The sequence below is a fragment of the Echinops telfairi genome, unplaced genomic scaffold (assembly GCF_000313985.2).
Source record: "Echinops telfairi isolate 266 unplaced genomic scaffold, ASM31398v2 ScPeMD7_7479;HRSCAF=8517, whole genome shotgun sequence".
In the NCBI taxonomy this organism is placed as follows: domain Eukaryota; kingdom Metazoa; phylum Chordata; class Mammalia; order Afrosoricida; family Tenrecidae; genus Echinops; species Echinops telfairi.
Window position 1 is genome coordinate 5,179 of NW_022111383.1, and position 25,033 is coordinate 30,211.

The 25,033-nt window shown below is 41.1% G+C and overlaps 1 protein-coding gene across 2 annotated transcripts in view; it reads left to right on the top strand.

Moving 5' to 3' along the window:
- The first annotated feature begins 5,372 nt into the window (after window positions 1-5,372).
- The window catches only part of CUNH12orf4 (chromosome unknown C12orf4 homolog), a 48,689-nt gene continuing 29,028 nt past the window's right edge, over window positions 5,373-25,033 (top strand). The window contains exons 1-6 of one of the 2 annotated variants that reach the window (XM_045285867.1): window positions 5,373-5,587; window positions 8,626-8,820; window positions 11,715-11,860; window positions 18,953-19,134; window positions 21,775-21,874; window positions 21,994-22,115. In XM_045285867.1, coding sequence (XP_045141802.1) covers window positions 8,643-8,820; window positions 11,715-11,860; window positions 18,953-19,134; window positions 21,775-21,874; window positions 21,994-22,115 — 728 coding nt within the window. In that variant the 5' untranslated portion in view covers window positions 5,373-5,587; window positions 8,626-8,642. The remainder of the gene's footprint in view (window positions 5,588-8,625; window positions 8,821-11,714; window positions 11,861-18,952; window positions 19,135-21,774; window positions 21,875-21,993; window positions 22,116-25,033) is intronic. The other variant, XM_045285866.1, reaches the window with a different exon arrangement.

The window sequence follows — 25,033 nt, forward strand, 5'->3', positions numbered from 1 at the left end:
TCCAGAATCCTCAACTGTGCTCATGCAGAACCTGCTTGTAACTAAGAGGCAGTCTTTTGGCCGAAGAAAGGAATCCTGTGTGGTTTAGGTGTACTTCAGGGCTGTATCCTTTCACCATACTTATTCAATCTGTATGCTGAGCAAATAATCCAAGAAGCTGGACTATATAAAGATGAATGTGAGACCAGGCTTATTAATAACCTGCAATATGCAGATAGCACAACTCTGCTTGCTGAAAGTAAGGAAGACTTGAGGCACCTGTTGGGGCAATCATAGACTGTAGCTTTCTCTATGGATTACTCCAGATAGGACACTGTCAAATGGAACATTCTAAGATCCATTCTGAAGTGACAGGATACTACACATATGCCTACAAGGGAGACCCATCAACACAATGGCTACGAGACTTCCACACCATCCACGAATGAGGTAAAGAAATGGAAGATTCTTACGAATTTCTCATGCCGTGTAAAACTGATCAAGCATGCAACTAAGGTACACTGATAATTATCAGTAACGAAAATATGAAAACTAGAAACAGAAAAGAAGGATCAGAAGTTATAAAACATGCCCTTGGGTGTTGGGAGCCGGTCCTAGCAGACATTCTCAAGGTCCTTCAGTGACCGGCCCTAGTGGAAAATTACTGGCAGGTGGTTATGCCTTAAAAGATATCTTAGTCACCAAAGCTTCCTTGTTCTATGAAAATGTCTGAGGCAGTTTGCAGTCTGTGTTACCCTCCGTCTCCCCCCGAAGTGTTCTTTGACTATTGTGCATCTGTAACTGTTCTGCAGCTACGTGACCTTGGTTGGTTATCTTCCCCACTCTTCACCCATTGGTTGAAATACTAAGCACTCATTGGACTACAGACATACCATATTGAGAATAGGATGGATAGCTGATTGGTTAACATTCTTATGCTTCATTATAATAATACATGTTGGATTGGATACTGTGCAGCACACCTTATTAGAATATGCACCTCCCAGTTCCTCTTTATATTCCCCGAGCTTTGCCCAAATAAACGAGCTTGATCAGCATTTGTCTTGCTCCACGTCTCCGTGTCTTTCTTTCCATCCAGGTTCGTCTTTCCCCCCAGGGTCCCGCTCGTGCGTCCCGCTGGCCCGGGACGCAACAACTGGCGCCCAACGGGGACAGAAACAATGCCAGAAATAGCGTGATAGAATTTTGCATGACTATTTTGTCAATAACAAAACCAGCAACTATATATGTAAACCTTGTCAGATGGAATACACAAGAATCAAATCAAGATGATGGAGAGGCTCAATATCACCCGTCAGAACAAGGCCAGGGGCTGACTGCACAACAGGCCATCAAGTGCTCACAGAAAAGCTCAAGTTAAAGCCGAAGAAGGTGACGAGTCCATGAGAGCCGCTAAAACCTCAAGCATATCTCGCTTGAACTTGGAGACCGTCTCAAGAACAGATGGACATCACACACCAATGCCCAACGAGCTGTGGGATGACATCAAGGACATTATACATGAAGGAAGCAAAAGGTCATTTTCATGAAATGTGCAAGAACCTAGAGTGAGAAAACCAAAAAGGGAAAACACAGGGCATTTTTCAAGCTGACATAACTGAAGGAAAAAAAACCAAAAAACCACTAAGGACTGTATGAGAAAATATCAAATTACATAAGCAGCATCAAAGGAAGATGTACAGAACATAAAGAGGCATTGCACCCAAAATAATGGTAGACTTTCAGCCATTTTAAGAGGTAGCATGTGATCAAGAAACAACGGTATGAAAGAAAGAAGTCCAATCTGCTGGGGGGGGCAGGGGGTGCCGCCACGGGTTGTTGAAAAACAAAAGAAAAAAGTACCCACTGTCAAAGAGTCAATAACTTACAAAAGTAGAGGAGAACTGTTCCACAGAGTTTTCAAGACGATAAATCTTTAGAGGAGCGGAAAGCCTCCTCTTTCTTCTTGGAGTGCCAGTGAATTTTCACTGCTGACCTCCCACTTAGCAGCAGGCTTCAGGAGTTGCCAAATGAAATGTTTTAACAGACAGATACAACACTGGAAGTGATTAGTGCAAGTGATGATATCAGAAAAGTTGGGCAAGAGACTGGAAGAGAGCCATACTTGCAAGGATTGCAAAGAAAATGTGATCCAAAAGAATGTCAAAGTTCCCCCCAAATAATAATATCACAGGTGTATAATTTTGCCAGCAATCACTCTAATTCAGTGGCAACAGTACATCAACAGAGAACTGCCAAATATTTGATCACAATTCAGAAAAGGATATGTAATGATGCACATCAATGCTGAGGTCACATGGCTCTTGAGTGAAAACAGAATACTAAATTACCTGTATCACTGTCGATGCAAAGGTATTTGTGTGGATAATAAATTATGGATAACATTGCAAAGAATGGGAATTCCAGAACATATGTGCATAAACCAAGAGATAAGTTATTCAAACAAACTGCATGGCTTAAAATCAGGGTGTGCCGGGTTGTATCCTTTCAACATACTTATTCAATCCACATGCTTTTCAAGTGATCCAAGAAGCTGAACATATAGTTCATCAAGAGTGAAGGAAGGCTTTTTATCTGATTTTCTGCATATGAAATCCAGGATAGGTAAATCTATAGACAAGGTAAATGGATTAAGGGTTTCTTGGGGGTGTGGCAGGGGAGGTTGGGGGAAATTGGGGAGCTAATAACAATAAGTCCAAGAAAGAAAATATTCTAAAATTGATTGTGGTAATGACGGTCCAATTCTTCTTTATATCACTGAACAATGGAACTGTATGATGTGGATGATGTGCCAATAAAACTGTTTAATGAAAAACAGATAGGAAGAAGGCTCATTAGCAAGCTGCAAGCTGCAGATGATACCTTACTTGCTGAAAAGGAAGAGAAAGTGAAGCATTTACTGATGAAGTTCAAGGACTACAGCCTTCTGTATGGATTATGCCTCAACATAACGAAAACAAACCCCTCACACATGGACAAAGAAGCAACAAGATGATAAAGGGAGAAATGATCGAAATTGTCAAAGATTTTATTTTATTTTGATCCGTAATCAACATGCAAAGAAACAACTATCAAAAAATCAAACCATGCGCCGAGGAGGGCATAGAAAGCCTGGTGGTGTTTCATCAATTGTAATGTAACTGAGAGGAATTACTGAGAGATGAATGAAGGGTGAACTTGAGAGTGGGGCAGGAGGAAAGTAAAAGGAAATCAGGAAAGAACTAGGAGGCAAAAGCTATATAGAGAGGTATAAATATAAGCATGTATATATGTAAATACATTAGTATATAAATACATTAATATAATATATTATATATAATAATATATATTAATATCTTAATGTAAAATACATGTAAATATATTTACATGCTAAAGTATTAAGGTAACAACGGACTTTGGACCTCTACTGAAGTCTTCCCTCAACACATGAACGCTTTGTTCTAATAACCTGGCACTATGTGATGGTCACCTTCCCAACACAATCGCTGAAGACAAAATGGGTGCATAAGCAAATGTGATGAAGAAAGCTGATGGTACCCGGCCATTAAATATACAGTGCCTGGGGTCTTAAAGGTTGAAGTTAAACAAGCATCTATCTAGCAGGGAAGTAACAAAGCCCACATGGAGGAAGCACACAAGCCTGTGTGATCATGGAATGTTGATGGGATCAAGTATCAGACGATCAAAAACAATTACTATATGGATGCAAAGGAGAGGGGTCCGAGTGGAGACCCAAAGTCCATCTGTAGACAATTGGACATCCCTTCACAGAAGGGTCACACAGAAGGAACAATTCAGCCAGGGTGCAGTTTAGCACCAATGAAACACACAACATTCCTCTGGTTATTTAATGTCCACCCCGCTCCCACACTATCATGACCCCAGTTCTACCTCACAAATCCTGCTAGACTGGAGTATGTACATCAGTACAGATTAAGAGCTTTCAACACATTGAAGCCAGGACAGACAAACCCCTCAGAAATAGTGATGGGTATAGAGACACCATGAGGGTAGGGGGAGGGGAGGAAAGGGGGAACCGATAGCAACGATGGATGTATAACACCCCCCTCAGGGGGATGAACAACAGAAATGGGGTGAAGGGATACAGCGGAAGGGGTAAGATATTAAATATATAGATATATATACTTTATCAAGGGTTCACGGAGAGGGAGAGAAAAGAACTGATAATAAAGGGCTCAAGTAGAAAGATAATGTTTTGAAAATGACAATGGCAACATATGTACGAGTTTGCTTGATATAACTGATTTACAGATTTTTATAGCATCTGTAAGAGCCCCCAATAAAACGATTTAAATTTAAAAAGGAAAGAAATCAAACGATGTATTGCATTCGGAAAATCCGCTGCAAAAGACATTTAAGGGATGTATGTGAATTACATGTCAATAAACTGTTTTAAAAACTTCTTAATTTAAAGTGTTTTTTTTAAATAAAGCAAAGCTATCACTTTGAAGACTAAAGTGCACCCTGTCCAACTCCTGGTACTTTCATTCCCCTTATACGCCTGGGAAAGCTGGACTATGAATAAGGAAGACCGACGAACAATTGATGCCTTTTATTGATCAAGACGGAATATACCAAGTGCTGCCAGACACAAACACAAATCTTTGTTGGAAGACGTGTAACCAGACTGCTCCTCCGAAGGGCGGTGGGAGACTTTGTCCTACATTCCCTGGACATGTCAGCAGCAGGGGCCAGTCCCTAGAGGCTCGGTAGAGTGACGAGGGTGAGCGAAAAGTGGAAGACCCCCAGGAGACGGGGTGACACAGTGGCTGCAACCAGGAACTTAAAACACAGACGTAGTCGGCTCTCGGTGAAACGTAAAGAGCTGTTCAAATGCTAACTTACGGACAAAGCTGTAACTTGTGACGAGTTAGCGGCTCTCACTGAGGCTGGAGGTCCCACGAGACCATCCATCCCACTCCCACCGCCGGCCGACACCCCCGTTCCCCTTCATCCCGTGTAGGTAAGGGTGCCTGCAGCGACTCCCTTTTCTCTCCCCCAACCCCGACGGCTGTCACGAGCCACTCACCGCGCAGGCCGCATCTTAGAGCCCTTTCCAAGCTGAAACGTTCGACTTTGCAAGTTCGCCCGAGCAGCAATGGCAGTTTCCCTTCCCGCTCAAAACCGAACGCCGGCGCTCCCCGCCCACCGGCCGCGGCCCTCCAATCATTCCCAGCCGTCCTTACGTCGGCGCATGCGCTCTGAGAAGGTCCTGTTTGTTCCCGCCCTGCCCGACGCGACGGCCGTTCCGCAATGGGTTCGTCCTTACGTCTGCACTTTCGTCACAACGGTAGCTTTTTGCGCTGTCTTTGGAATACTCCATCACAGTCGAAAACCATTAACGACTTTTTTCAAACGACGGAAGGATCCATTATGGAACAAAAAGACACCCGAATCAACTGAGTTTCTACAAGGAGCCAGGAAAAAGAAAAATGTCGGGGCGAATCTGCCGCAGTGGAGCTACTGGTTGTAACAAGGGGCTGTCAGGTCAGCTGACGTTCCTGGAGGAAGTGCTCGTTGACAGCTCGGAGTGTGCCCACTGCTCCGGATTTGGCAACTAGGAGAGGTGAGACCAGAACCCCAAACAGGGAACTTCTTCAAACTAAAACCCCCCAAAAGATGGCCTGGTCCCCTCCCTCAGCGGAAGCTTCTCAGCCAGTAATTTGAGCCCCAGCGTCTCCATTCGATTGGTTGTGTGAGCTCGGTTCAGCCCTCCCTCCCCAGCTTTGTATCGGAAACCTTCCTTAAAAGTATTTAGAACTACCCTGCAAAAACAGGGGAGTCTTCAGATAGACTTTTAGCCCAAAACAAACAAAAACAAAAAATGGGAGGTGGGGGGATGGGTGACAGTATCAGGTTGCTAAGCCGCATACATTTAAGCTTTGATTCGGTTGAAACCATAGGTAGTCGTTTCGGATCCCTGCTACAGTGGTCTTTTATAGCCTCTGCCTTCATCTTGTGCAGTCAATTAGTGGGCTGTGATTTTTATCTGCTGAAATGTTCCTAGACCATTTATTATATTACAAGCTTCTATTTCTTGATCATCATGTGCTTCATATTTGATGTTTGACTACTGACAATTGTCCTTCCAACAAGGTGGCAAGTAAATGGCAGAGTGAGAATCTGAGCTACCGCGTTTAGGATTGCAGTTACCACACTGCCTTCAACCCACACACAACCTTGTCTTAAATCTATGTGCACCGTGTCAGAGGCTGTGGTATTGATAAGACATAGCCCTTTACCTCAGGATGCTCACAGTCTGGTGAGGACAGGGTATCCATAAAGCTGGAGATGTAAATAGGGATTCAGTTCTGAGGGTTGTTTCCAGTTTGAGGGTTTGATGAATAAAGTGCAATGAATATTCTTCTGTTTTTGTGTGTATGTGCATCTTAAGTTATCTATGTCCCTTATGCTGACTATGAGAGTAAGTAAAAATTCACTTCTACAAAATCACAAAAACCTTATTAAAGGGAAATGTCAAAATGTAAAGTTGTTGCTTCTTGGCATATCCTCCACCTAGGTCTATGCACTTCTGAAGACAGTGTTTTTATCTCTCTTAACTCTTCCCCCCAAAACTCTTGTATCCTTGGGGATCTCAGACTGTGGTCCTTTGAAATGTTCTTTGAGTTTGGGAAACAAGAAGAAGTCTGAATGGACAAGATCAGGGCTGTAGGGTGGATGGTATAAAGTTTCACGATGAAATTTTCATAGGACAGTCCTTGCTACTGTTGAAGAATGTGCAGATGCATTTTCCTGGCTGGAAAAAATTCCTTGGTTCAACTTTCGTGACCTTTTTCTCACTAATGCAATTTTCAGTTTTCTTTAAAGTTCTTAATAATCCCCCTATCCCATGATGGTCTTATGTCCCTCAAAAAATTATATCAAGATTACTCCTTTGGAATCTCAGAAATGGTAACCATAACCTTTTGAATTGACCTCTCTGCCTTGGATTGACTGGCCCAGCAGATCCCCTCGGAAGTCACTGTTGGATTGGACCTTTTGTTTTGTCTGGTTTTGAAGACTCCCTAGCAGCACATTACTAAAAGAGCATGTCTGCAGCCATACGTTGATTGTATAGACATGTTTAAATAATATGTGTGCTTGTCTGAACTAGGACCCAAGTAGCAATATCTTTTGATTTACTCAGATTTGCAAATTTTATAGCACTATAACTTAAGTATACGTCCATATATATTTATGAGTCTTAGAAATGGTTCATATAAGTATATATAGAAATGGTATACCAAAAGACGCATGTAGACTTATGTTCTACACAAACTGTGTATTTCACAAATAACGCATTACAGTTTTTTTCAAACTGTGCAAGCCTTCATGCATTAGCTTCTTATGTGTATTCCATGTATGCTATTTATTTGGTTGCATTATATGCAAAAATATAGTATACAATTACATGCATCTTTTTTAATAGAAGAAACCCAGGTGGCAAATTGGGTTAAAAATTAGACTGCGAGCCACAAGGTCAGTGGTTCAAACCCAGCAGCTACTTTGTGGGAGAAAAATAAGGTTGTTTGTCCTCCTAAAGATAAATAGTCTTGGGAACCCAATGGAGCACTTCTACTCTGTGCGACGAGGTCACCAGAAGTCAAAGTAGACTCATTGGACATAGGGTTATATTTGGGTATATGTTATAAAAACCAAACCAAACTCAGTGCCATGTTAGTTGACTCCAACTCATAGCAACCCTCCAGGACGGAGTCACTGCCCTGTGGGTTTCCGAGACCGCAACTCTATGGGAGTAGACAGCCTCGTCTTTCTCCAGGGGTATATACTTGGGGTGGGGCAGTCTTCCAAAGTAGCTGTACCAATTTCCATTGCTTTACTTTTAATAAATGCTAGTTAATTAACTGTGTGGATGAAACTGTGGTAAAGTAAATTGTCTAAATTATTATATAATAACCTCCATGCAGATTTGACAAAATAGCCTGGACTTTAAAACAATCAAGCCAATAGCTTTCTCTTCCAACTCACCTCTGCTTCAAATCCTTTTGTCTGAGTTATTTTATAGTTCAGATGACCTCTTTTTAGAGAACAATATAGATAATTGCTTGTTCTTTGTTTTTTTTTCCAGCAAGGAACACAAAATTTTAAAATACCGTACAATCCAACAGCTATTAATTAGTACCTGAAATTATATGGCCAGTATACTGTCTGGCCCATGAAGTAAAACAAAAGTCCTTCTACCTGATAGAGACTTGTTCTATTGAGACATCAAGTGTCCCAAGTACCGTGATTCAGATAAGTGCAGTGTGATATGAGAGCTTGTAGTGAGGACCCAATCTAGTTTGTAGGGAATTTGGGGCGGCTTCTTGGAGAATATCCAAGCTGAGCCCTGAAGAGTCCATAGCTGTTAGCCAAGGAAAGAAGAGTAGTAAGAGTGCTGTAGGGGGAGGGAAAGACATTCAGAAAGGTTAGGAATGGAAAGAGGTTTGGTATCAGAAGAAATTGATGTCCCGAGTCTCACAAGGAAAAGCGTTGAGTGATGGAACTCCGTAGAAATGGTGCGGCAACAACAAAGCACCGTGGCTGTGCTTGTTTTGTTTGGTGGACTTAACATCATCTGCCACTGTTTTGTTAATTCCACAGAAATCCTGCCAAAGAAGATGAAGAAGTACAGAGGAAGGTTCAGCAACCGAGAGAGAGAATTTGTATATAAATTCAAAGTAGGAACTCAGTGCTTAGAATTGAAGGTACCACTCCAATTTCCTGTTGAAGAGGATGCCAGTCATTTGCATGGACGACTGATGTTGCTGCACAACTTACCGTGCTTTATCGAAAATGGTGAGGACAGACTTTTCATTTTGGTCCAACTTCACTGGCCTTTTTCTCACTAATGCAATTTTCAGCTTTCTTAAAATTTCTTCTTAATAAGCACCCGTCCCCCTGGGGCCGGTCCTATCTCCTTCAAAGAATAGATATCAAGATTACTCTTGCATTAGAGCTTCTAGAATGTTTCACCAGATTAGAAAGCATCAAGCCAAAGAACCATTAGAAACATCCATAAACTATGAAGTGTTTGTTTAGTTGCATGCCTGTAAGAATAAAAAAGTTTCCCTAGATATTTGTTTAATTGAAGGTCCCTCCCCCATGGCCTATGTGGCTAAGAAAGAGATGAACTGTAAACATTACATTATGTGATGAAAAATTAGCTACAACATCTTGATTAGAACACTTAACCTCTGATTTTAGTGGAGTGGATTCATAAGCCATTTAAAGTACCACTAATTGTGCTTTTAGGAACCCTGGCTGTGTAGTGGTTATGCGTTAGGTTGCTAATCACCTACTGCTCCTCGGGAAAGATGGAGCTTTCTGCTCCCAAAGAGAGTTGCAATCTTGGAAACTCACAAGGGCAGTTCTTCTCTGCCCATTAGGGGTGTGGTGAGTCAGTATCGATTCTGTGGTAGTGAGTTTGTTTGGGTTTTAGGACTTATATTGCTAAATTAGTTGCTTCTCTCAATGATCTGGCCATCAGTTCCAGAGATGTCATGCAAGAGAAGGAGAAATAAACTTTAAATATGCTTTTATTACCTAAATTCAATCCATAAAGTATCTATTTTATCATTTGTGTGTTTGTGTGTATGATTTTTAAGGTCTCTATTCTATCTCTTAGATATAGACAAAAAATAATTTTAAATGAAAATATGTTGGGTCATAAAAGGTTAGAATCACAAGGGAACCCAGAAATTCTCCTGCACAATCTCCCTGAACAGTGAGGAATCTGGTACTTAAAAGAGGTTCATCGCTTTGTTTAAGGCAGTGCTCTCAAAGGTGGCCTGATCTGCAGCAGAGTAACCTGTGAGCTGTCAGAAATGCACATTCTCAAATCCTCACCCATTTCTGCTGAATCAGAAAATCCGAGGGTAACACCAAGTTATCTGCTTTATCGTTAATGTCACATGAAAGTAAAGTAACTCAACAACAGCTACAGCAGTACATTGACAGGGAGCTGCCAGAAATTTAAGCCAGAGTCACAAGAGAACATAGAACCAGAGACATTGTAATTAGTGTCTGACACATCTTGGCTGAAAGCAGAGAATACCAGAAAGATGTTGGCTTGTGTTGTATTAACTATACAATGACATTAGACTGTGAATCATAAGAAACTATGGATAACACTGAGAAGAATAGAAATCCTAGAGCACTTAATGGTGCTCACGTGGAGCCTGTGCATAAACTAGGAGGCAATTATTTAAAAAGAACAAGGGAATGCTGTGCGGTTTAAAATCAGGAGAGCTGTATGTCATGGTTATATATTTTCACTATGCTTACCCAGTCTGTATGTAGAGCAAATAATCTGAGAAACCAGACGATGAAGCAGAGCATGGTATCAGGATCGGAGGGAAACTCCTTCACAGCCTGTAACCTATGGCTGACACAGCCTTGCTTCCTGAAAGCGAAGAGGGTTTGAAGCACTGATGAAGATCAGAGACTGCAACCTTTAACATGGGTGACATTTCAACATGAAGCAAAAGTCCTCACAACCGGCCCACGGCAACCACAAACAGGGAAGACACTGAACCTGTTTGAAGCTGTCAAGATGCCATTTCACTTGGATCCACAATCATTACCCACAGAAGCAGCAGTGGGGAAATCAAACGATGTACTGGGTCAGGCAGACCTTCTGGAAAAGACCTCTCTAAAGGGTTAAAAATGCACAGGTGTTACTCTGACAACTTAGGCCTTACTACTTCCTGTTGCCTCATATGCGTGGACGGCTAGACAATGAAGAAAGATTGCAGAAGAATTGATGCCTGTGAATGGTGGTGTTGGTAAAGAATAGTGACTATACCAAGGACTTCCAGAAGAATGAACAAATCTATCTTGGAAGAAGCACAGCTAGATACCCTGTAGAAGCAAAAGTGGCAAGAGTTTGCCTCAGTGCTTTGGAGATGTTATCTATCAGGAGAGACCAATCCTTGAGAACCTCATGCTTGGTGAAGGAAAGGATCAGCCCAGCTCTCAGCGGGATGGGTTGAGAGCACCTAACACAAGAACAGTAGCATCAACTTTATAAAACCTCTTGAGGGAGTCAGCTGTATCCTACAGATTGAGACCCACTGACCTACAGTCACAGCAGAGTGGCAGTTAGGCCAGAACACAGGTTTACTGACTTCTACCCCTGTGCCCTTTCCATTGTAGCAAATAATCAGTATTGTATTTAAAGTTTGATCATTTGAATTAAATCAGTAAGAATATGCCAGTCATTCGATTTCTTTTCTAAATTCAAAGAACATAACAAACTACTTATAGAAGTTATATGAGAAACTTTTTCATTTAAATCCAGGAACCTTCAGAGCCTAAAAATCTGTAGAAAGTTTTTTATTTTTTTAATGTGTGTATACATAATAATCTTCAAACTGAAGAACCAAGCATGAGAGTGTATTACTTAGTGTCCAATTTATACATAATATTAAGAATTTTGACATTTTCAAAATTATAATTATATTATTATAAGGAAGAATAATTGTAAAATAGATAAATCATCCCATAAGCCGAATCATTTTAAACTGGACATTCTACTAAGGTTTTAGACATGATACATTTTTACTCGAGAATGTGAAACTTAATAACATGAAATTTCCCATTAGCCAGGTAAATTGTTTCCACTTATGTCTGGGATTTGCTCATGATGGCATTTGTTTTTTTGCTTTCTTTTGCTTTTGTCTTTGCTTCAGATTTGAAAGAAGCCTTGAGCCAGTTCGTAGAAGAAGAATCCCTGAGAGACTATGATAGCGATGCGGAAGCATCACTTGAAGCTGTGAAATCAGGAGAAGTAGATCTACACCAGCTGGCAAGTACATGGGCCAAAGCTTATACGGAGGTAAGAAAATAGGTCCACTTGTACATTTCAAGCACATGCCAGACTTTGATGAAGATTTTTAAATCTCTAAAGTAATACAGAAATAATTGTAGAATTATTTTTCCTTTGTATAACAAAATTCATCCTATAATATAGACTACATGTTGCCACTTCTGTGATTCCTTCCTCTGTCAGGAACCACAAATATCACAAAATACTTTATTTAATCGCTTTGTTAAAAAAGGGGCTGTAGGGAAATAGATCTGTATGTTCATATATTTATAGGTTTAGTATTAAGACAGCAGATGGACATTGGGCCTCCACTCAAGTGCTTACATAATGCAAGAACATGTTGTAAAAGAAAAAAGAACACGCTGTTCTATTAAATTGGCATTCCATGATGCACACCTTCCCGACACAATTGCTGAAGAAAAATGTGTGCATAAGCAAATGTGGTGAAGAAAGCTGATGGTGCCCAGCTATCAAAATATATAGCATCTGGGGTCTTAAAGGCTTAAACAAGCGGCCAACTGGCTCAGAAGCAACCAAGTCCACATGGAAGAAGTGCACCAGCCTGTGCGATCACGAGCTGTCGAAGGGATCAGGTATCAGGCATCAAAGAACAAAAAATCTTATCATTGTAAATGTGGGTGAGTGCAGAGTAGAGACTCAAAGGCAACTGGACACCCCCTTACTGAAGGGTTGTGGGGAGAAGATGAGCCAGTCAGGGTGCAGGGTAGCAACGATGAAACATATAACTTTCCTCTAGTTCTTAAATGCTCCCCCTCTCCCCCAATATCATGATCCCAATTTTACCTTACAAATCTGGCTAGACCAGAAGATGTATGTACATTGGTACAGATAGCAACTGGAAACACAGGGAATCCAGGACAAATGACTCCTTCAGGACCAGTGGTGAGAGTGGCAATGCCTGGAGGGTGGAGGGAATGTGGGGTGGAAAGGGGGAACCGATAACAAGAATATATGTATAGCCTCCTCCCTGGGGGATGGACAGCAAAGAAGAGGGTGGGGGGAGACATCCGGACAGTGTAATATATGACAAAATAATAATAATTTATGAATTATGAAGGGCTCATGAGGGAGGGGGTAGGGGGAAGGAGGGGGAAAAATGAGCAGCCGATATTAGGGGCTCAAGTAGAAGGCAAATGTTTTGAGAATGATGATGGCAACAAATGTACATATGTGCTTGACACAATGGATGTATGTATGGATTGTGATAGGAATTGTACAAGCCCCCAATAAAATGATTTTTTTTAAAAAGAGGCTGTTTTCATACTTAGAACCAGCCTAAGGATGCCAGATTTAGCTAATAAAAACAAAAATACAGGCAACCTAATGAAAGTAGAATTTCAGACAAAGAATAATTTTTAGTAGAAGCAAGTAAGTAGCTATATGAAAACTTTGTTGTTTATCTGACTTTCTAACTTAACTATATGCCCTGTATTTTCTCTGGCAACCGTAAATCAGCAGTAGTGCTTTATTTTAAGATGAGCTCTATTTTGTGCTCTGATTTGCCTTTATGGTCGTACAGTTACATAGCACTATCTTTTTTTCATGTATATGATACACGTTCATAAAGTCTGAGATGCCATCGAAAGCCTGTTGGCACAACGGTTAAGTGCTTGGCTGCTAACTGCAAGGCGGCTGGGTGAACTCCCCGACGCCAATGGCTCCGAGGACGCAGACCGGTGCTCGGAGGTCTTTTCTAGGTTGTCATCTAGGAGACCCGGTGGACAGCGCTCCCCCGTTGTATAGGGTGGACTCAGTGGCACCTAACAACAAGGTGACAGGGCGTGTGGCGCACTATTATTGTACTTAGTCCCAAGGAACAACAATGCCACCAATTGTACTTTGAGTGTTACAGAATAGTAGAATGCCAGCAAGTATAAAATGCATGGTCATTTCTGAGACTGGTGAAAAATAAAGTGTGCATCTGGTGAGAGAGAATTTATGCCAGGTATGTACTGTATGCCAGGTATAGTAGGTGTTGGAGGTGAAATAGTGAACAAGACCATGGACACAGAATGGAAAGCCAGAGACACAACTATATCGACAGACAAATAAATGAATAATTTCAAACTGTCATGAGTGAATTACATCCTACTCTAAGAAAATTCAGTCTGTGAGAATGTGAAAGAACCCAGCTTTATTTCAAATGTTTCAGTTTGCTCAAATTTTCCATTGTTGCCCAGCCCAGAAAGGCATCACAGTTCATCCAAAACATGACTGTGTTCATTGAGTTGTACATGGAAATGGGTGGATTTTAGTAGGAAATTTGTATCACAATAAAATCATTTTTCTTTTTAAAAAGACAGTAATTGTATAAGTTAACTGGAATGTGGAAAACACTGCATTAAAATATATTTCTAATAATTAACTTTAAAAAAAAACAAAAAACTAGGCTTTCTGCGGAATACAGTATAAAGTGTATTAAAATAATAATTCTGCTTAATTCAATCAAATTTTTTGTGCTCAAATGGGCGTAGTACACAGCTAAGAATAACTCTCTAGCCTCAGGGAGCTCACATCTAGCAGGCAGAGACAGTGAGGTATACAGACTGTTAGCACACAGAGCGATCTCACTGTTTTATTAGAGAGATGTGTACTGTGGGACGACATCGAGAAGGGAGGGAAATCAGGATGGAGCAAGGAAGGCTTCTTGAAAACGGCATCTCCTCCCCTGGGATTTTCTCTTCTTCTGCCAGAAGATCTGAAAGCAAACCTCTCCATCCCTGATTTTGTGGAACCAAAGTGAACACTTCCCTCAAGTTAGTTTACTACGTTTTTACTCTTTTTTAAAATTTCAATGTTAAAAAGCAATTAGAATATTTCTAGAACATCTGGCTTTACTTTCTCTTGTGTTATTTAGCTGTTCTAAAAAATTAGTTGACAACATTTTAGATAAGTTATATTAACAACAAAAATAGTAGCAGCATAGCAGAATAATACTTCTTTGTACGTAGTGACTCAGGTACACTGGAGTACTGATTTTCAGTAAAAATACCTGTTGACCAAGTACTCCGCTTGTCCTATGCACACACAGTAGATACAGAAGAATTTTCGTAGCATCTCTTGTTATGTCGAATTTAGCTTTTTGGTTATTTAGGATTGTAGAACCATCGTAAACTGTTGATTTTTAAAGTAGCAAGGAAAGAAAGCAAAGGATCTACCTCTAAGAGCAAAAGAGGAAATATTAACAAAATAACGAATAAAGTCTAAATATTATATCCATAAAACTTGATTCAGCTTTCACTGGCTGTGAAATCCAAATAGCCCGGGACAAGTAAAGGAGCCAGAGTTGAAAAGGGAAGAACAGACACAGAAGAGGGAACTCTGCTGCCGATGGAAAGGGCCAGCAGAGGTCAGAGGCTGTAGCATGATGGAGGTTAGGACCCAGTGTCACCGCCCCCCAACCATAAAATTATGTTCGTTGCTACTTCACTGTAATTTTGCTACTGTTATGAATCGTGCAACCACTGTGAACGGGTCATCCAACCCCCAAAGAGTGTTGTAGAAGCCAGGTGGGGTCCTAGGTGACAGAGAAGGGGCATCTCATGGTTATCTAGAGGTGTTATAAATGAAATGCCATAAGTGGGTGACTTTACAAACAAAATTTTATTTTCTCAGAGTTTAGGTAGCAAGAAATTTGGATCCAGGGTGCCCGCTTTAGAGGAACACTTTTTTATTATGTTGGCCTTCTCTAAGCTTCTGTTCCTGGTGATCTTCATGTGAATTGGCATCACTCTTCTTCCATCTCTGCTTCTCTCACTTGCTTGTTTAATATATACTGAGATAGGGAAAGATACTGACTCAAGACACACCTTATACCAGCGGCTCTCAACCTGTGGGTCTCAACCTCTTTGGGGGTTGGATGACCCGTTCACAGCGGTTGCACGATTCATAACAGTAGCAAAATTACAGTGAAGTAGCAACAAAAATAATTTTATGGTTGGGGAGTCACCACCACATAAGGAAATGTATTAAAGGGTCACAGCATTAGGAAGGTTGAGAACCACTGCCCTATACTAATCCTGTCTCATTAGCACAATAAGACAAAATGCTTTCCCAAGTATAACCGTAGGCTTAGAGGGTAAGAGTCACAACACATATTTGGGGGTAGTACAGTCCAGTCTATGACAGGCATTAAAGCATCTCTCCAAACCCACTGACCTTATATAGTGTTTCTGAAACTGTAAGTATGCATGGGAACAGACAGCCTCATCTTTCTCTGTGGAGAAAGAGTTTTCTAGGTAGAGGGCCACATGTAAAGGCCTGGAAGTAAGCAAGCCCGTGGCACACTATGAAAACAGAGTCCCGTTCAGAATGGCTGGAGAAACGTTTTATCAGCCATGTTGAGTTTTGCCTTTCTGCTAAGGGCAGTGGGTAGGTGTTGAAGGAGTTTAAGCAGGGAACCACACATGCATTCCAGAAACATCAGTGTGCTCGAGGGAAGAAAGGCATAAAAGAGGGCAAAGACTATTACAGTTAGGGGGAAGAAATAATACAAGTTTAGACTAACTTGGGCAAACTCAAAATTCACTCCCATTGAGTAGATTCTGACTCATAGTGACCTGACCCTGTAGGAAAGTTGAATTGTCCTGTGGGTTTCCAAGCCTTTGAAGTATTACAGGAACAGACAGGTTCATCTTTCTCCTTCAGAGTGGCTGGTGGATTTGAACTTCTGGCCTGGGGGTTAGCAGCCAAACCAGGTAACCCCCTATATGACCTCTCATCATACTATCAGGATTCCCTGTGCCATCGTGGCGATAAAAAGAAGACAATGGTTATTTTTCATTCATGTATTTCATTTAGTTAACAAATACTATGTGTGGGTTTTGTGCAAGACAATAGGAATATATTAATAATTTAATTCTAGTTTAAATCTTATGCATTGAGCAGTTTCTTGTGATATTATGAGTGGATGACTGATGTAGAATAAAGAATTTATTGAAGATAAGGGGGTTCAGGCAATTGATGCCTTAAGACATTGATTGGGTTACTGATGTGGACATGAAAATGAAACAGGATAATGACAGGACTTGGTACCAAAGCTTTCTATGAATGAGGGTGACTTGACAGGCAGGTTCTTGAATAAAGGTGGCCATGGGAGACACGGGAAGCCCGTGGTTAAAGCAACAAGCAGGGCTTTGTGCCTGAAGGTGGTGAGGAAATAAGAGCTTAGATACTGACTAGCTTTCTCTTTCCACTCCTTTCCTCGGTATCCCAGTGTTCTTAGCTGTCACAACCCCCTTTTTCATTACATCTCTTGGGAGAATGACAGGAGTTTCAGGTAAACGGCTTCATTTCTCATACAGGTAGCATCTATCAGGGCTTAATTTAAGCAGATTTAAAATCGGAGCTGAAAAGTGTTGGAGACAGGCTCTCTGGTTAGTGGAGTTACAGACTGCCCATAGAGGAGTGGGTAGGTTATCAAGAGCAGGGGTCAGCCAACTTGCGACGGAAGACCCAATCCTGTCCCTCACAACAATTGAAAACTTGTTCTAGAGCCATAATATATTTTTACAAACAAATGAAGTCACCACTATGTGAATAATATCCTTTAAAGGTTTATTTTCATTTTACTTCAGAAACACTTATGCACTGTACTGAAAGAGGAGCGTGTGGTACATGCTGACCCAGTGGTCTAGAGTTACATGAAGCCAAAGAGATCTCTAAGCTCCTGCACTGGCTCCTTGCTGCCAAGTCTCAGCCCAAACCTGAAGTTAATCTGAACAGAAGTTAAGTTGCATGGGCTTATTCTAATTCCTGGAGCAGCACCAGATCCAATGTTGTGGTGCACTTAACAGAAAGGCGTCACGTGTCCAGTGACCTTGAGTAGCTGAGACCCCAGTTCTTGCCTCACCTAGTCTTTTGAAAGGCCTCCATCCTGACCTGAGGAGCACTGGGGATTTATCATTGAAAGAGAACGAGAGGAAAAGTTCACCTGTTGAAGGACTGAGTTCAAAATTGCCTTGAGTTATGAGGTTGTGTGTGTGTGTGTGTTGTTATTAAATCAGTGATGTCAAAGGTCCCGTTTTTTTAAGCTTCCCTTGGTAAGAAACATGAAGAATAGATAGTTTTCAATCCATAATGGGAAAAACATTGAACGTCAATACAAGCCTTTGGTTTATTTTCACTTCTGCTATTAAATTGTATGATCCTTAGTACGAGATTTCCCAGCATATGTTGTTTTTAATCTGCACTAGCACTGGTAGGTGGCGGCCGCGGTCCTTGGACAGGCATCTTTACTTGTGTGAACTGAGGGCCTCCCAGGTTTTGTCTGGATCTGCGTTTCCAGTTTTCTTGCTCACCGGTTCTTGTACTCCTAGCATTTTGACAGCTACTGTTCACATACACTTTTTAAAAGCTTACCATTCAAGAAAAGCAGAATGCTAGAAACGATTACAATCAGGAAATTGCACAACTGCTAACCTAAAGAAAGGTTGGCAATTTGCAACCCCTGGCAGGATTGCAGAACAAAGGGGCTGGCCATTTGCACCAGAGTCGGGGTAGCACCGCACATGACCACGTAAGTGGACCTCATTTCTGAACATCACCTATGAAATATTTCTAGCAGTGTTTTTTAATAACGAAAAAGGGTTTTGTTTGGTTGTTTTTTGTTTTGTTTTTTTTTTGCTTCCTGATTCTTCATTCACCTGCCCTGAAAGACCAACCGTCAGCATTTGGTCAATGTGTGTGTGTGTGTGTGTGTGTGTGTGTGTGTGTGTGTGTGTGTGTAAATTTCACCTTCAGCCCTGCATTTGGTCAATCATTCCATGTGTGTGTGAAAATTTCACCTTCAGCCCTGCCCCAGAAATAACTCATGGTAACAACTTAGGTGATATATTTCCATATGTTTAATGTGCTCGTGTAACCCTGTGCAACACATATATGAGCACATGTATACAGGTGGGCTTCAAAAAGTTTGTGGGAAAACTCCCATTATCTTTTCATTGTACTTTCCACAATCTTTTTTGCAGCCCCCTCATATATAGGGTCTTTGTGTCCATGCCTGATCATGACATGCATACTTTTCTAGTGGTGTGTTAAATTCAGATAACTGAATTACAAGGCTGCTTGTGTATGTTTTAGACTACATTAGAGCACGCAAGGCCGGAAGAGCCCAGCTGGGATGAAGACTTTGCAGATGTGTACCATGACCTGATCCATTCTCCCGCCTCTGAGACGCTCCTCAATTTGGAACATAATTACTTCGTTAGTATCTCAGAACTGATTGGTGAAAGAGATGTGGAGCTGAAAAAATTACGAGAGAGGTATTCCAGATTTCTTGTCAAATCGTCATTAAATGCTACAGTGTCAAATATGATGGCCTGCAGAGCAATTTGTTTTCGCTTGTGGTAAAAGTTAGTAATAAAATGGAAACACCTTCAATATCAATCATGACTTTTATTGTTTAAGCGTGTAATTTCAACCGAGTGTCATCATCTCACTACTGCCATCCAGTCAGTTTCGAAAAAGCCCTGGTGGCACAGTAGGCTACTCACTGACCTGCTGACCACAAGATCAGTGGCTCAAACTCACCAACTGCTCCGTGTGAGAAAGATGAGGTTGTCTATTCCTGTGAAGATTTACAGTCTCAGGAACCGAAAGAAACAATTCAAGTCTGCCCTATAGCTTTGCTGAGCATCAAATTTATAGACTTCCAAAAATGACTTTTTTCTAGAATAAATTACCATATATGTATACTCGCGTATAAGCCTAGTTTTTTTAGCACATTTTTAATGCAGTTTCTGTGGTACAATTAGGTGCCTCGGCAGATAGTTGGGTCAGCTTATACTTGAGTATATACTGTGAGCTTTGTCTCCCCTTGTGGAAGGAAGTGTTTCTCTAAGTCTTCAGAGTCACATCAAAATTGCCAAGGTTAGCCTTAACTTATTAAGCCAATCTATATTTAATATTTTGCATGAAATATGGTAAAAGTTCCTTGCATCATAATAATAGAAAAATATGTGTTATTATTTACGGTGTAATTAACTTGCATTTCTGATACATTCAACAAAGCCAAACTCCGTGCCATGGAGTTGATGCTGACTCACAGGGACTCTCTGGGGCAGGGTGGAACCCCCCTCTGAGTACCGAGTATAAGGCGTTACATAATACATGAGGGTGAAATGAATGTTTATGAAATGTTATTTATCAAATTCCTATTTATTGAAGGTGTTTGTTTTTGTTTTTCACTCCCCTCACTGGGAAATTTGCCCTTTTTTTGAGCAAACCAGATTCAAGAGAATCCTTTAAGCTTTAAAAATGGCAATGATATCTTCTATCCTCTAAAGGGCACGTGTGTAAAATGTAAATGATAATCCATGTTTACATCTAAATTTGCAGTTATGCTGTTTAGCAGCTCTCCGGTTTCTAAATGAGAATGGCACTTGCCAGCGTAATCTTCCGCTGAGCTGCAGTAGATGTCCCACAGGGGATCACCTGCACAGAACTAGTAGGGCTAAGCAGTACTGTCCATGTCACGCCAGATGGGATAAGCCTGCGGGAGTGCGTTTCATTCGTCGCATACCTTTAGGTATCTTCGTCAATTCTTACAAATAAATGCAATTTTATTTGAAGAGAAAATTGCTGAAATCCACTAGACCAGTCATAAATCCCCCTTGAGTTCCTCCGTGCTTTGCTCGTTCCCAGTTTGTTTGAACTATGCAGAAGAGCACGTTTTTACCAGTATTGCTATTAGAGGATCATTTTGTAATGTGAACATTTTAAATGAACTTGTTTAAACAGAGCACACAGCAGAAAGGGAACAAGCGATAGGTATATATAGCTGCAGACATCGGTACAGAGTGAGCACAGCCTTGTCACTGTCACGCAGGCCCAATATTAGAATAGCCCCAGCCCTGGGCAGGGCTCCCTCCTGTGCTCCTCGCCACTACCCCGTTCCTCCCAGAAATGACCGTTACCCAAGCTTCTGACTCCACAGATTCGTTTTTCCAGGAGTGAGAGCCATTTTTAACTTGTACACGTGCTTTCTTGGGATAAATGAAGAAGATAAAACTCACACTCACATATCTTCAGAGTGTATTTTTGCATTCCCCCGTAAAAGGAGCTCTGGGACTTCATCTATTTTTTCTTAGACCTGATGGGCAGCTTCTGGTTATCACACACGCTTTAGTTCACGTCAAAAGAAATAGAAAATGTTTTTGATTGGGCATTAGAGAATACCTTCTTTGAGGAACTCTGCCGATGCAAAGGGGCCTGGTATTTCATGATATTTTCATGACTGTCATGTGTGCACTGAGTTCATTTCACACTCGCCTGCACAGATGACGTTGCTCTGTGGTGAGGCACCAGCACCCTTAGTTTCATATCTCCATTTCCAAGATTCAAAGTGCCTGCCAGGTGTTGGGACCCCCGCTCTTGGGTATATCTCCAGCGAAGACTTTATTTCCCTCTGTGGAGTCCCTCCCTATGCAGTGCACTGGGCTAAGCACTCAGAAGCAGGAAAGGTTTGATGGCTTGAACCCACCTAGAGCAGTGGTTCTCAACCTTCTGAATGCCACAGCCCTTTCATACAGTTCCTCATGTTGTGGTGTCACCCCCCCCCCAACCATAAAAGTATTCATTGCTACTTCATCACTGTAATTTTGCTACTGTTATAAATCAGGCAATCCCTGTGAAAGGGTCCTTTCACCCCCAAAGGGGTTGCGACCCACAGGTTGAGAACCGCTGACCTAGAGCATCTCAGGAGCCAGGTCTGGTGATCTGCTTCTGAAAGCTTGCAGCTTTGAAAGCCCTCAGAGCCATTCTACTCGGCACACACAGGCCACCCTAAGTGGGAGCCAACCCGGCAACTACCAACAACAAAACGGACTGTTCAGTGAAGCTGAAGTGGCCATATATGTGCCTTAAACGTTTGCGTATATAAGTTCTATTGATTTATCTTTTAGACAGGGTATTGAAATGGAAAAGGTGATGCAAGAATTAGGAAAATCATTGACAGATCAAGATGTCAACTCTCTGGCAGCTCAGCACTTTGAATGCCAACAAGTAAGTGGCAAGCATCGGCTCTCAGCTATGCTGCTTACTTCCTGCAGCGCACTCACCTGGGGGGTTGTTTCAAAACACAAAACCACAACCTAACCAGTTGGTGCACTGTCTACTTACAGGACTTAGAGAATAAGTGGACAAGTGAACTGAAACAATCAACTGCCATCCAAAAGCAAGAGTATCAGGAATGGGTGATAAAACTGCACCGAGACCTAAAAAACCCCAACAACAGCCCCCTCAGGTATGAACCATGAACTGCCCAGATTTTACAAAAGTTTGTACGTATTACAGATTACACCTTTCTGATGGGATTGTGAAGTTGATGAGAATTCAGGATGATTTTATACTTCTTTCACAACTCTTACTCCTTTTGTGTGAATTATCTGGGGAGATAAGGCTTGATTTGTTTGGGTTTCAATAGTGATTTCCCCATAGAACTTAGCTTTACAAATCTTTTTAGAGGCATATATAAATACAGAGCCCTGGTGGCACTGTCAGGTAAGCATTGAACTTCTAACTACAAGGTCAGGGTTTCAAAATCACCAACTACTTCATAGGAGAAGAATGAGGATATTTGCTCCCTTAAAACGTATAGCCTTAGGAACACATTATAGGATTTTTGGATTTTATATCTAAGTACACTGAAGACTCTTACTTCTTCAAATTGACTTCTGTCCAATACAGCAAACATCATTTGGGTTTCTGCTAAATGCCAACCAGTAAGCAGAGAAACAACAAGATATTTGACCTCATTGAACTTAACATTCTAAAAGAGAGACTAACTTATAATGAGAAGAACACTATGTAGAATGCTATGTGTATCAATAACCTTGTGTGTCAGGTACAGAGAGAGTATGCAGGACTTTTGTAATTCACAGCACATATGACAGTGTCTGTCCTAAATGGGTTTCTCATGTTGCCCTGTTTTCCCAGAGCCGACAGTGCCTGTGTCATATCCCAGTTATACACTCTGATATTTGAGAATTCATTTATTCTTTCAAATCCTAAACTGTATTCAATTGGAAATATCCTGAGTATCGTCTGATGACCCTATTTCCAGAATTTGCTGGCACATACTCTCAACATTTAGAAATAACACTTCGTGGACCATCAGTCTCTCGCACTTGTCTTAAGGACAAGATTCGTGTCTTTGGATCCACTGTTGCCACATCTTGCTGAGTGCTCAGCTCTTGGTCTGGTCCAGGAGATCTGCTCAGTGAGTAAAGGGTTTTCCATTCCCACCAACAATGTCTGAGGGGTCCAGATGCTTCGCATGCTTGTGCACACGTGGTGTGTTGGTATTTAGCCATTCCAGTAGGCTTTGCATTTCCCTGATGGCTAATGATGTTGAACTTTTTGCATGCCTGATTTTCTGTCCATATCTCCTTTGTGTTTTCTTGTTATTGACTTACAAAAGTTCTTTATATATTCTTAATACAAGTCCATTATCAGATATGTGTTTTACAAATATTTTCTCTCACCCTGTAACTTGTCTTTTCATTTGCTTAAGTGTCTTTTGAACACAGAGCTTTTGGTTTTATTTAAGTATAGCTTGCCAATTTTTTTTACCTAAATATCTAAAATATCTTTGTCTAACACAGGATATAATGATTTCCTCCTGTGTGTTCTAGAAGTTCTATCGTTTTGTGTTTATGGCTAAATTTCTGGACTCTCTATTCAGTTCCATTGATTTTTATATGTATCCGTAAGTCAATGATGTCTTGATTGTTTTAGTGTCATCTTGAAATCAAATTGTGTGAGCCCCCGACTTTGTTTTTCATTTTCAAAAGCGTTTTTTTCATACACCCTCTGATTTTTATATTAATGTAGAATCAGCTGATCAATATCTAAAATTTAATAAAAGCCTGTTGTTTTTATTTAGATTATATTGACTCTATAGATCAATCTGGAGGAAATTGAAATCTTAATAATATTTACTCTTCCAATCCATGAATATGGTATATATCTCTATTTAAGTCTTTTAAGATATTTATCTTCAATATTTTATATTATTTAGCATACATGTGGTACATAGATCTTGTGAGATATATATAGTATATACTCGTGTATAAGCCGGGTTTTTAATGTAGTTTCTGTGGTAAAATTAGGTGCTTCAGCTGATCTTCGGGTCAGCTTATACTCGAGTATGTATGGTACTTAGGTATTTAATTGGTGGGGGGGATCCTCTTGTAAACGGTACTGTGATCTTAATTTCGGTTTCCAGTTGCTCATTGCTAGTATGCAGGAAAGAGCACTGGGGGCGTGCTGGTTGATTGCTCAGCTGCTAATGGAAAGGGCAGTGGCTCAAACCCACTGGCACCTTCACAGAGGAAAAGACGTAGCAATCTGCTTCCATAAAACTTAGAGTTAGAGAACTCCGCAGGGCAGTTCTGCTCTGTCATGTAGGGTCACTAGGCCTCAGAATCATCTTGATGATACACAACACGATCTAGGCAAATAGTAGATGTATATCTATCGCCTGTATTCCCTGCATCCTTACTAAACTCACTTATTCCAGTAACTATTTTTTGTAGCTTCCTGGGAATTTTCACCTAGACAATTACTTCCCCTTGTGAAGTTTTCTTTCTTTCCAGTTTGTGTACCTGTTATTTCTTTTTCTTGCCTAATTTTACTGGCTAGTAAAACAATGTACCACTTCACACACATCTGGTTGGCTCATTACAAGTGGTCCCTCTGTGGCTGGGCCTCAGGCCTGGGCTATTTCTCTATTTCTCTGCCTCCTGCTTTTGTATCAGACAGAGCCCTGCTGGTACCTGTGTTCTTGAGTGGGAGAGGCTTCTCTGACTACTGCAACAGCAGCAGAGCACTGCTTGATAATACTGGGGCGGGATTTTAGCCCAAGGAGCCTTGCTCCCTCCCCACATGGGCAGAGGGTTTCCATTTGTACCCCTCCCCAGCAGCATTGTATCCTTGCCTATGTCTTTGGGGTAGAAGAGTAGGCAGAGTTTGCTCCTAATTCTCCCTTAGAATTGATGGGTCTGTGTCTAGGTTCTTGGGAACAGGTTTATTTTCTCTCCTCCAGAGACAAACAAAAGCTTCTCATGAAATAAGGATTCAGGGAAGTGGAACAGAACAGTGGTTCAAATCCACATTTCATGGTATGCCAAAGGTAATATCAGTCTACAATAGTCATCCACA